The sequence below is a fragment of the Dipodomys spectabilis genome, unplaced genomic scaffold (assembly GCF_019054845.1).
Source record: "Dipodomys spectabilis isolate Male_0828 unplaced genomic scaffold, ASM1905484v1 ptg000051l, whole genome shotgun sequence".
Taxonomy (NCBI): Eukaryota; Metazoa; Chordata; class Mammalia; order Rodentia; family Heteromyidae; genus Dipodomys; species Dipodomys spectabilis.
The window spans coordinates 868398-881416 of record NW_024870728.1 but is presented as its reverse complement, the minus strand read 5'-3'; the positions used below and the strand labels follow the sequence as shown (position 1 = coordinate 881416).

The following is a 13019-nucleotide window of genomic DNA, read 5'->3' as shown; positions in this document are numbered from 1 at the left end:
GGCCCTGGGTTCCATTCCTCAGCACCACATAAGCAGAAAAGGCCAGAAGTGGCGCTGTGGCTCAAGTGGTAGAACTCTAGCCTTGAGCTGAAGAGCTGAAGATCAGTGCCCAGGTCCCTTGACTGACTAAAAAAAAAAAAAAAAAAGAATGCAGGGCTCTAAGTTCAAGTCTCTTGGTACCAACTAAGGAAGGAAGAGAAGACGGAAAGGAGCTTTTAGATTTACTGGATTTCAAGCACTGTCTGTGCTTACCTTGGTAGTAGGACCAGACTAAATGGTTGTGTGGGCCAGGCCTAGACATTGCCAGCCCTACCCTAATGGATCCTAGACAGATCAGCACTCACCTCATCTATTCTTTTGCAAAAGATGGAGACTGGAACTAGGTGCTGATGACTCACTCCTGTAAACCTAGCTACTCAGGAGGCTGAGATCTGAGGATTGCAGTTCCAAGCCAGCTCAGGCAGGAAAGTCCGTGAGACTTTTACCTCCAATTAACCTCCCCCCAAAAAAGCCAGAAGTAGAGCTGGGGCTCAGATGATTGTGTGCTAGCCTTGAGCAAAAAAAAAAAAAAAATGCAGGGACAGCGCCTAGGCTCTGAGTTCAAGCCTCAATACCAACACACACACACACACACACAGAAAAGAAAAGAAGGAAACCGAAGTATAACATGGAGAGAGTCAATTGTGCTCATACACTTGTAGTGACAGACCCAAACCTCAGCCTCAAAACAGTCCATTCCCTTCTCAGCATCCATTTACCTGTTCAGCACTGGCTTGTGAGATCGAGTAAAGGTAAGCACACTTGGTGAAGGTCAAAGTCCTTGTCTGTAGCCCACATCGACACAGGCCTCTGCTAGAACACAGTTGTGGTTTTGCAGAAAAGTTGCTTTCTACCTAAACTGCTTTGGAAATGCTAAATTGGCAGTGTGGGGTTTGGGTTTGTCTTCATTGAATACCAGCTTTCCGTTGTGACACTGGAGGTTGTGCTCTAGACTGTTTTACACATCATACTGAAGGGGTACAAGGAAGTGGGGGGACCCATCGCCAGAGGCGGGGGCTCAGAGGCTCCCCTGGGGCTCCCCTGCCATGTTCACTCACAGGTACCACCCAGAATGAAACGGGCCTACCTTGATTGCTTTTCCTGTCGGTACTGGTGCTTGATCTCAGGGCCTGGTTGCTGCCCCTCCACTTTTTTATTTTTATTTTTTTCACTCTACAATGTGAGCCACAGCGCCACTTTAACTTTTTGGTGGTTAAGTGGAGATAAGAGTCTCATGGACTTTCCTGACAGCCTGGCTTTGAACTGCAGTTCTCAGAGCTCAGCCTCCTGAGTAGCTAGGATTATAGCCCTGAGTCTCCAGTACCCAGCACTTTAAGTGAATTTTAACGGATGGCCTTTAAGCTGGATGTAGTGGGGTGTGCCTCTAAGCTTGGCACTGGGGAGGCGGGGCAGGAGGAGGCTGGTCTGGGCTCCATAGTCAAAGCCTGTCTCACCAGCCCAAAATAATAAAGGATAACCGTATTCGGGTGGAAAGACTCAGCCTCTCCTGGGGCTGGGACGGGTCATAGGCAGGTTCGTGGGGTTGGCTTCCTAGGCTACCGTGAAGCATTGACCCGACCCAGCTCTTGCTCTGTAAGGAGGCCATATTTTCTCAAGAGCAGAGACAGAGGCCAGAGCTTTAGAATTCTCTGATCTGGGTGCAATTCCAATTACTTGTGCGCTCAGCTTGTTCGGATGGCTCTGACTGGGGACATGTCAGACCTCCACATCCTCAAGACTCTGGCCTCCCACGAGCTGTCTGCACCCCACCCAGCTGGACCCTGTCCTCTAGTTTTCCTTTCCCACACAAGGCTTGAATTAGTGTTTCCTCCTTTGGTGTTCAGAGACACCAGCATGCTGGTCCCTGGGCCATGTTCACGCTGGGACAGAGCACGGCCACAGGAGACACATTGGGAGGTGGCGTCCAGGTCCCGCTGTTCCTCTTGCCGCTGTCCCCTCCCCTCCCTCAGGAGTCTCTCAGCGCCTCCTGTCTTCCTGCTGTCCCCACCCCCACTCCCCAGAACTCTGCAGTCCCCAAAACCCAGATTGTCCCCAAGCGATTTCCAGATATTCCCTCTGGAACAGAGGAAGTGCAAATCCAAATCCATCCTGATGTCCAAACATGACCTCAGAGCCTTTCCCCAGTGTGTGGAAGAGAAGAAACAGCGTAGAGCAGCTTGTGGCCTGATCCGAAGCCCATCTGTGGTAGAGGGGCTGGAAAATGGCCTGAGTTTCTCTAGCACATAGGAGCTGGTGTGTGCCTCGAGGTTCCTCCTGGGAACCTGGGGGTCTGTGTCTGTCAGCCCAGCTAAGTTGCTCAGCCCAGTATAGGAGGCCTGGGGTTCGGGTGGTGGGGGACAGAGCAGAAAGTTAACCCCACTTGAGCCAGCAGAGTACGCAAGTGCACCTGCTACCAGGCACTTGAGGAGCAGAGACTGGAGTCTGGTTGATAAGGACATCTTTAATCCTACTTATTTCCCCCGTGGAGACCAGTGGCCCTCCACCTGTGTCCTCGCTTGCTTGCCCCTGTAGACTCTAATCCAGTGCCTCCTCTCTGCAGCTGAAGCCTATGATCTCTGACCCTGAGTACCTACTGGACCAACATATCCTGATTAGCATTAAGTCCTCTGACAGTGATGAATCCTATGGTAAGTGTCCACAGGTACCACACCTGCTTCTGAAGTGACTGAGGTGGTAGCATCTACCCTGGGGAGAACCCACCTGCTCCGCCCCATCCCACCCTCCTGCCTCTCCAACCCATCCCACCCTCCTGCCTCTCCTCCGCCCCATTGGGAGACTGTTGTAAGGACCTTTATCATTCCTGCCCCATGGACTTCTACTTAGTAAGCCTTTCCTATGTGTCAGATCCATGGCAGGTACTGATTTAATCCTGGCCAGGCCTTACAAAGCAGGTCCTGCTCCCTATACAGATGAGCAAGTGCACTGAGGCCTAGAGAAGTCAGGTGCCTTGCCACATTTCACTGAACCCAGGTCTGGCTCCACACCTGTCATCCTAGCTACTGGGGAGGCTGAGATCTGAGGGTTGAGGTTGAAAGCCAGCCTGGGTCACATGACGCTTATCTCCAATGAATCAGCCAACAGCCAGAAGTAGAGCTATGACTCAAGGATTGTATAAGCGTCAGCCTTGAATGAAAATGCTAGGGGACGGTGCCCAGGCTCTGAGTTCCAGCTCTAGGACCAGCACACAAATAAAACAACAATAAACAGGGCCTCTGTGAGTTGTGCCTCTCTTATGTCTAGTCAGTTCCTAGCTGACAGTACAAAGCTGTAAGCCTCTCCCAGATGGCTGCTCACCACTCCAGACAGTTTACATTTTACTTTTGCTTTTTGCTTGTTTGTTTGTGTTGCAAGTCCTGGGGCTTGAACTCATGACCTTGGCACTGTCCCTGAGCTTCTTTTGCTCAAGGCTAGCATTCTATCACTTGAGCCATAGTGCCACTTCCAGCCTTTTCTGTTTATATGGTACTGAGGAATCGAACCCAGGGCTTCATGTATAACTTGGCAAGCACTCTACCACTGAGCCACCTTCCCAGCCCTCTGCAAAAGTTTTCAACTTATCATCTTATTTGTTGAAACAAGGTTTATAGTGTTCCAAACCCTGGGACTTTAGCCGCTCCTAGAGCAATCAGATTAGCATTTAAGTCTGTTTTGCTGATGGATTTTTCTCGGATTTCATTTTTCTTTTCACATTGACTAATCCACCAAGAGTTTCTTTTGCTGTGAGGTTTAAGCTGTGTGCCCCAATTGCTGAGGTGCAGTCCAGAGGGTTTACCAACTAATCCCCTGGCCTGTGCAATGGTTTCAAAGGACTCTTGCAGCCATAGAGCTCAGTCCTTGGTGGCCAGGTCTTGATGGGGACTGTCATCTCCCCTCCCCGCAGGTGAGGGCTGCATTGCCCTTCGTTTGGAAGCTATAGAGACTCAGATGCCCATCTACACGTCTCTCACCCACCACGGAGAGATGATGGGCCACTTCCGAGGGGAAATCAAGCTGCAGACCTCGCAGGGCAAGAAGAGAGAGAAGCTGTATGGTAAGCAAGCCCATTCTTTGCCCTCCTGACAGACAGCGGCATGAGGGACAGGTAAATGGTTTCTCTCAGCCAAGCCATGGATGGTTCTTTCTGCTGTGGTCTCAGAATAGATCCCTTTTAGACAAGATCCATCAAAGGCACACACAGTGGTATGTCCCTGTGATCCTAGCACTCAGGAGATGTGAAACAGAAGGATCTTGAGTTCAAGGCTACTACATACCAAGACTCTCTCTAGAACAATGGGGGAAAAAAAACAAGAGCGAATTTTGGGCACCCTGACCCACCTTCACATTAAATGACAACTATGGATCACAAGTGCTCACTCTTCTAATGCTGGATCCCAGGCAGGCATAACCAATCGATTGCTGAACCTGACAGTTCTCAGGCTTTAGAGTATTGTTTAAAATATTTCTGTCCCAGTACCACTAATTACTGTCCAGCATCAGTCTGCAAATAGACACTACTTTGCCATCCCTTGGCCCAAACTCTGGGGACCTGGCCCTCAGGTACCCTTTTCTGGACCTTTTTTCCAGACTTTGTAAAGACGGAGCGAGACGAGTCCAGTGGGACCAAGTGCCTGAAGAGCCTCACCAGCCATGACCCCGTGAAGCAGTGGGAGCCTCCCAGCAGGTAGAGTGGGGTAGGGCCCAGGGGAGAGAAAGGCACGGGATTCACTGCAGACTAGCATGGCCATGGGGGAGGAGGAGAAGGTAAGGAAGAACCCAAAGAAGCTAAAGCAGAGGAAAAAGAAGTCTTATGGAACACCTACTACGGGTTGGGCTGTAGAGAAATCAAGGCAGCTCAGATGCAGTCCCCCACCTAGGAACCTACCATAACCTAATAGAAGGATCCATGATCCCAGGGCATCAGCAGCCCCTGGAGCCCCATGAAAAATCACTAACAGTGAAAAAATACAGAGGAAGGTGCACCCAGGTGCACCTTGACAGAGACTGGATGTTAAAGATCAGTGATATTCTGGGTGCTGGTAGCTCGTGCCTATAATCCGAGCTACTCAGGGTATCACGGTTTGAAGCCAGTCAGGGCAGGAAAGTCCTTGAGACTCTTATCTCCAATAAACTACTCAAAGCGGAAGTGGCACTATGACTCAAGTGGTAGAGCGCTTGCCTTGAACAAAAGAAAAGCAGCTCAATGACAACACCCAGGCCCAGAGTTCTAGGACCAGCAAGCGTGTGTGTGTGTGTGTGTGTGTGTGTGTGTGTGTGTGTGTGTGTGTGTGTGTGTGTGGAGACAGAGAGAGAGAGAGATAGATATCTGAAGGGCTGCAGTCCCCAATACTAGGGTCACCTCAATTTGCTGGTGTGGTCTTGAGTTCCAGAATGAAGCCAACAAGCATTCTAGATTCTTTGCCAACTAATGGAGCAGAGGCCAAGCAGGAAACAGGCCCAGCCTGTCCCTTTCCTCTCTTCCATGTCCACGCCACGTGTCCCTCCAGCCCTCAGCTCTGTTGTACACAGCGTCTCCCATCTCTAAGCCAGTCCCTGGTCCATTTTAGCTCTCCTGCTCCCAGCCTTGGGTGCTGACATTCTCCCTCTCAGTCATCCTCCCTTATCCTGTCATGGAAGACAGCCTTGCTGTCAGGTCCCACAGGCAGGCTCTGTGAGGTGAATGAATTCTTCCATATGCAGACTAGCATTAGAACTAGCACTTACCTCTTAAGCGGGTATTGGACAAGTGTGGGACCGGTCTGCTCGGGTAGATGGGGCTGCAGAGGATTCCTTCCAGCCTGTGCCTCGGCTCCTGTTGCTGGTCCCACTGGTGGTGCAGGGGTGGTATGCAGCACGTGTGGGGCTGAGAGGGTTTCCCTCACCCGGGTCTGGACCTTCTCCACAGGGCTAAGCTAACCATCCCCACTACCAGCTCTTGTTGGCACCTCCACCATCTCCATTCTGATGGCTGACAAGTCCCAATGGGGCCCACCCATGCCCTCCTTCCACCCCACTCCTGTCCACCACCCCTCCTGCCAGCTTCTCTTTCCACTCTGCTGTAGGATGGCTGGCCTTCAGATCAGCTTGGGCAGGCTGAGCCCCCTCTACCTCTGGGCTCTCGTGCTTGCTCTTAGCCACTAGTGACAACATCCTCCTTTCTCTCTTTTCTGTGTATCTTTTATTTTTTTGGTCAGTTGTAGGGCATGAACTAGGCCTGGGTACTATCCCTGAGCTTTTTCATTCATGGCTAGCACTCTACCACTTTTTTTTTTTTTGCCAGTCCTGGGACTTGAACTCAGAGCCTGGGCACTGTCCCTGAGCTTGTTTTGCTCAAGGCTAGCACTCTACCACTTGAGCCACAGTGCCACTTCTGGCTTTTTTCTGTGTATGTGGTACTGAGGAATCGAACCCACAGCTTCACGCATGCTAGGCAAGCATTCTACCACTGAGCCACCTTCCCAGCCATATTCTACCACTTTGAGCCACAGCACCACTCCCGATTTTCCTGGTGGTTAATTGGAGATAAGAGGCCCATGGACTTTCCTTCCCCAGCTGGCGATCCTCAGATCTCAGCCTCTGCAGTAGCTAGGATTACAGGCGTGAGCCACCAGTGCCGGCCCGAGTACCTTCTAATCAGCTCAAGGACCATCTCCTCAAATGTCCACATCCAACCCCCTTCTGCCCTGCTTATCTTAACCCTGCCTGTTGTTCCTGTTAATCAAACCTCAGCACAGTGGAAATGCCACTGAACTTGGTTGCTGTGAGTTCCCTGAGAACAGAGGCAATGGCTGCCTTGTCCATGACCTTTTTCCCTCCCCCTGGCCCAAGGCTGGAGCTTATTGGCCCTTAGCAACTACTATAGTCCATGCATTTCATGCATATTTGCATGAGGGATCGCAGGGAGGACCCCATCCTCAGGCTGGTGCTAAGAGCTGCCTCTTCCTCCTCCCACAGGGCCCCTCCAAGCGGTGCCTCCGGTTTCACGGAGATCATCAACCCCAACTACATGGGTGTGGGACGCTTCGGGCAGCCCCTGCATGGGAAACAGAGCCTTTCTCCTGACCAACAGCTCACAGCCTGGAGCTACGATCAGCAGCCCAAGGACCCCTCCCTGGGGCCTGGGAGAGGAGAGGGTCCCCTTACCCCTCCCTCCCAACCACCCCTATCACCCAAGAAGTTTTCATCCTCCACAGCAAACAGGGGTCTCTGCCCCAGAGCACAGGAGTCAAGGTGAGAATCCTTTGCTGCTCACGGGCGCCCCCTGGCTATTTCCTTCAGAATGGCAGCCTTGAGGAAGGGATTGGGTCTCTGTCCACCGCTAGCACCTGGGACCTGCTGTTGGAACTTTACATGTTCTAACTGGTGCCACTTGTGTGTGTGTATTGGTACTGGGACTTGAACTCGGAACCTGGGTGCTATCACTTAGCTATTTTGCCCAAGGTTGGTGTTCAATCACTTGCCACAGAAGTATAGATCTACAAAGGATCCAGGCAGGCTGCAGGAGGCCACTGGAGACTGGGGGCTGCCTTCCAGAACTATGTCAAGGCTTTCACATTTCTAATCATGCAATGGCTTCTAGGTGTTACCAGAAAGTCAGAGCAAATCCCCCTCAGGCTGCAGTGAACTCCTGCAGCATGCCCCTCGGGCTGGCCTTCCTGGAAACCACCATGCCTCTCTTCTCTTTTGTACCTGTGTGAGGACTTCCTGCCCTGTCCCTAGAGCCCCACAGGACAATTCTGAGCCACAGGACAATTCTGAGCAGTACTTCCCAACAGCCCCTCAGTAATGAGCGTCATAGCTGGACAGGGGACCAGGAACCCACATGTGCTTCAGATGGAATTCTTTCAATAAGCAGAACCCAGAACACTGCTCCAGGAGATGATGCCATTGGCCAGAAAGTAAACTGCTCCCATTTCCTGTTCTCATAAATTGCTCAACAGGAAGTTACCGCAAGCCAGCATTGTGATGAGTCAGAAAAAAGCAGAGGCAGGAGAAAAACGGCCATGTCCATCTCCTTTGGGTTTCCGGGAAGAATTCTGTTCTTTCTCTACCCACCAATCAGCTGGATCTCTCTCCTGCCACTGGTCTTTGTTTCCTCAGTACTTGCAGCTCGCCAAGTGTCCTTTGATTTTGCACCATCTGCTTTTTGTTCTCCCTTGCTCTGAACTCAATGAGATGAAGGAAACTACATTCCCAAGGGCCTCTGAGGAGAGGACTTTATGCCATTGGAAGGAGTTCTATGTTACTCCAAAATCAGCTACACGATCACAGGTTTTGTTCTCTGGGGTCTGGCAGCTTTGCTTTCTTTGGGAGCATCTCCTACATAGGCAGCTTGCTGCGGGTTTGCCAGAAGGAGCATCTGCCCTCCACCTCCTCGAATAGCACAGTGCTTGCTGATAGGGAGCCAATGGCCGCTCATCCTTTGCCAGGCTTTGGTTCCTTGAGCATCCATGCAGGTGAGGGGCTGAGCAGAATTGCCAGGGAGAGCAGAGAAATGGCTGTGAGTATCCTGGAAGAGCCACAAGAGAGGTCTGTCAGCACTGAGGACAGGGCAGGCCAGCTTGTTTATGGAGGATAGGGTGTCATGTAAATTTACCTTTTCCTTTCTACAAGACATCTACCGAAGGCCCCTCACTCTGGTGTGGACTGTTGTGGAAACGGCTCAGGCCAGAACTGAGTTTGTCTGTGAGGACACAGACTCACACGCTACTGTTTCCTCTTAGTTATCTTACAACGTTCAAATCTGTTATTGAGGCGCAATTCATAGATAATGAGCAATTTGGTACATTCTGTACATTTACTATGTACAATAAACATACAATCTACACAACCACTGCCTCTGTTTAGTTCAGAACCTTTTTAGCAGCCCAAGCTAAAAGCCCAGACCCATGAAGCATTGACTTCTCGCGTCCAGTCTTCTGAGTACCTTTCTTCCCTGCTCGCTTCCCTCCTCTTCCTCACAGCTCTAGGTCCACTGACACTCAGCTGCAGGAGGACCCGCAGCTCACCAAGCCGGAGATGTTTGAGAACCCGTTGTATGGATCTGTGAGTTCTTTCCCTAAGCTGGTAACCAGGAAAGAGCAAGAGACCTCCAAGATGCTGCCGAAAGAGCCTCCACCCTGCCCAGACCCTGGCATCGCATCACCCAGCATCTTGCTCACCAAAGCCCAGGAGACGGAGGGTAGCAAGCAAGCCCCCACGCCCTTCCTCAGCCCTGCGCCCAGGCTCCGCTCCTTCACCTGCTCCTCCTCTACCACTGAGGGCAGGATGACCAGCGGGGACAAGAACCAAGGGAAGCCCAAGACCCTAGCCGTCTCCCAAGCCCCAGTGCCAGCCAAGAGGCCCATCAAGCCTTCCAGGTCAGACATGAGCCAGCAGGGGACCCCGACCCCAGCGCCTCGGCCTCCACTGCCCGCCAAGAGCCTGGCTGTCCTGCAGCTGCAGCATTCCAAGGCCCGTGACTACCGCGACAACACAGAGCTCCCACACCACAAGCACCGGCCTGAAGATGCGGTACTTGGCAGGACTGCCATGCAGGTGTGTTCGAATGCGTGAACATAGATGTGCATGCATGTGTATGTATGTGTGGTCCTTGGGTTTGGAGTCAGGATTTGAACTCAGGCCATTTGTCCCAAGGGGCATTGACCTCACAATGCCTGCACTGTGATTGAAAAGCTGTGATTGAGGAGGGACCGAACCAGACCCCAAGGAAGAGGCTAATTGGAAGGAAATGAGCCTAGATTATTTATGATTCATTTGCTGAGGGGTTGGAAGTCAGGGTCCTGCCACTTGACTGCTTGAGACACTTTGCCAGCCCCATGGATTTTTTTTTTTTCATTTTGGCCAGTTATGAGGCTTGAACTCAGGGCCAGGGCGCTGTCCCTGAGCTGTTTCACTCAAGGCTAGTGCTCTTCCACTTTGAGCCACAGCACCACTTCTGGCTTTTTCTGTTTATATGGTACTGAGAAATCGAACCCAGGGCTTCATGCATGCTAGGCAAGCACTCTACCACTGAGCCACATTCCCAGCCTGTTTTTTTGTTTTTTAAATCTGAGTAAAACTAAATGCTTCAGAATAGACTCTGGGAGCTGGCATGCAGTGTGCTGACAGAGCTCCTGCTGAGCATGCTCAAATCCTGACTTTAATACCCAGCACTGAACAAAGAAAAGGAGAAGAGTGGCTCACACTGTCATCCTAGCTACTCAGGAGGCGGAGATCTGAGGATCACAGTTCAAAGCCAGCCCAGGCAGGAAAGTCCTTGAGATTCTGATCTCCAATGAACTACCAGAAAACCAGAAGTGGTGCTGTGGCTCAAATGGTAAAGACTCGCCTTGAGCTGAAGAGCTGAGGGACAGCGCCCAGGGCCAGAGTTTAAGCCCCGTGACTGACAAACAAGCAAAAACAAAACAAAAAAAACTTGTTCATTTCTTTCCAGTTGCTGGGGTCAAACGTAGGGTTTTATGCACATTAGACACTGAGCTACAGACCCCCAGTGCTGTATTGGATTTAAATTTCTGCGCTCTTCCTGACTCTGTGGCTTAAACCTCAGTTTATTTATCTGTAAAATGGGGCTATTAATAGTATCTGTCTTACAGATTTATGGGGAGAATTAGGATTATTATCACATCTGGTATTATTATTGTATACTAGCTATTTTTGTGTGTGTGCCTGTATTAGGGCCTGAACTTAGGACTTCACATTCACACTTAGGTCTTTCTTTGGGCTGTTATTGGTATTTGAATTTAGGGTTTCACGCCTTGCTTGTCTTTCTTGCTCAAGGTTTTTTGCTAGTTAATTGGAGATAAGAGTCTCGTAGATTTTCTTGCCAGTGCTGGCTTTGAACCTCAATCCTCAGTGCCCAGCTTTGCCTATCTTCTTTGCTCAAGGAGATGAGAATCTCATGGTCTTTTCTGCCTGGGCTGGCTTGGAACCGTGGTCCTGTAGATCTCAGCCTTCTGAGTAGCTAAGATTACAGACCTGAGCAACCAGCTCTATATTGTCATTTTTATGTAATTATGCATTTCTCAGTTCATATGTTATCTATGCTACCAGTAATTTCATATTAATTGCAAATAACATGCAAATGAATTAGAATATGTTTAAAGAGCTGCACATTGGTGTCTCAGGTCTGTAATCTTAGCTACTCAGGAGACTGAGATCTGAGGATCATGGTTCAAAGCCAGCCCATGCAGGAAAGTCTGTGAAACTCTTACCTTCAATTAACTACCAGAAAACCAGAAATGCCACTGTGGCTCAGTGATAGAGCACTAGCCTCCAGCAAAAAAGCTCAGGGACAAAACCCATGACTCTAGCCTGTAATCCTAGCTACTCAGGAGGCTGAGATCTGAAGATCGCAGTTCCAAGCCAGCCTGGGCAAGAAAGTCTTTGAGACTCTTATCTCCAATTAACCACCAGAAAACCAGAAGTGGCACTGTGGCTCAAGTGGTAGAGTGCTCGCTCAGGGGTAGCGCCCAGGCTCAGAGTTTAAGCCCCACAACTGATGATAAATAAATAGATAAGTATATGTTTAAAGTACTTAGAACAGCATAGGCTGACTTTTCATGTCCAAGGGAGTCTGCCCAGCCCACAACATGGGTCTTTGGTAGTAGGAGGCCGCCTAGTCGAATGAGGCTCTGAACACCCCTCTCTCTCCTCATCCTACAGTGAAGCCCTCTGTGAGCAGCGGCCACGGAACCCAGAAGAGCAGCAGGAGCCAATCAGAGCCTCCCCCGGGTCCTCCTGGCCCCTCCTACCTGACTTCCTCTGCAAGCTTTCTTCTTCTTCTTCTTCTTTTTTTTTTTTTTGTGAAGGGCCCTGCTTCTGTGGGGCCGAGGAGCTTGCTGGCTGGCTGGACACTGGACACTGGACACTGGGTTGAGGCCAAAAGGAAACCACCCCAGCCAGGCAGTGCACAGCCGCGCCCCCCAGGTCCCTGCTTAGATGTGGTACTTGGGACCTCAGAGGCCAGTTCAAGTCACTCTGTTGATGAAAAGAACTGAAGAACCCTCTGATGGTGGAGATAGAAATAATAATATTAATAATATTAATAATAATAATAATCGTTCGCCCACATCAGTGGCATGCTCACTGTGGGCCAATTGCAATGCAAAGTACTTTACAGACATTGTCTACCGTGATGTTGAGCTGAGGCTCTAGCCAGCCAGGAGCACCAGCTCAAGAAGGCTGTGTGTCCTGATGGTGTAGACAAAGCATTAAGAGGACTTGTGGTGCTGGCGCCAGTCTGGGGCTCAGCTGGAGGTGGCTGAAGAGTCTCAAGTGACCCTGTCCTGCGTCCCTGATTCCACCTGCTGTAGCTAAGGCCTGGAGGTCCAACACAGCCCACGTGGAGGACAGGGATCTGCTTGCATGGAGGCTCCAACTCCCCATTGGAGAGATTGTAAGCCCCTGGCCAATGGCCCAGGCTCCCTGTGCAGTGCTGGATGCAGCCATGCCCCGGGCTGACTGGAGCCCCGCACCACTGTCCCACGAAGGAAGGATTTCTACTGTTGGTCACCCTCTAGCCTGGCAGATAACCAGCGTAGGCCTCTGGACTCAGGCTCTTAAATAACTCAGCCTCCTCTCCGTACTCTATGACTTTCAGCCCTATATCTTTGGATCCTAGTACTAACTAGTGATGTTGTGAGATGTTGGGTTGTGAGGTTGGTAGAATAGAATTCTTGCTGGGTATGGTGGTTTCCATCTGCAAGTAATCCCAGCACTCAGGAGGCTGAGGTGGAAGGATCATAAAAGGCCAGCCTGGGCCTCACAGCAAGTTCCAGGCTAGCCTGAACTATAGAGGGAGACCCTGTCTTAAAAAACGAACAAACAAAAAGAAACAAGAAAGAAAAAAGAGTGAATATAGGAAACTAAACCCAGAAACTGCTAGAGTAGAAGGATACACACATACCCCTCAATTCCATGAGCCACAGTCTGCAAGACCAATAAATTGTGCCTTTCTCCATTAGCTCCTGGCTGTGTGGTTT

The 13019-nt window shown here is 50.6% G+C and overlaps 1 protein-coding gene across 2 annotated transcripts in view; it reads left to right on the top strand.

Moving 5' to 3' along the window:
* The window catches only part of Inpp5d (inositol polyphosphate-5-phosphatase D), a 118422-nt gene extending 105603 nt beyond the window's left edge, over nt 1-12819 (top strand). For both annotated transcript variants that reach the window (XM_042679057.1, XM_042679056.1), the window contains 6 exons: nt 2600-2687; nt 3941-4090; nt 4624-4720; nt 6991-7266; nt 9000-9573; nt 11701-12819. In XM_042679057.1, the coding sequence (XP_042534991.1) occupies nt 2600-2687; nt 3941-4090; nt 4624-4720; nt 6991-7266; nt 9000-9573; nt 11701-11703 (1188 nt within the window). In that variant the 3' untranslated portion in view covers nt 11704-12819. The remainder of the gene's footprint in view (nt 1-2599; nt 2688-3940; nt 4091-4623; nt 4721-6990; nt 7267-8999; nt 9574-11700) is intronic.
* The last annotated feature ends 200 nt before the right edge of the window (nt 12820-13019 follow it).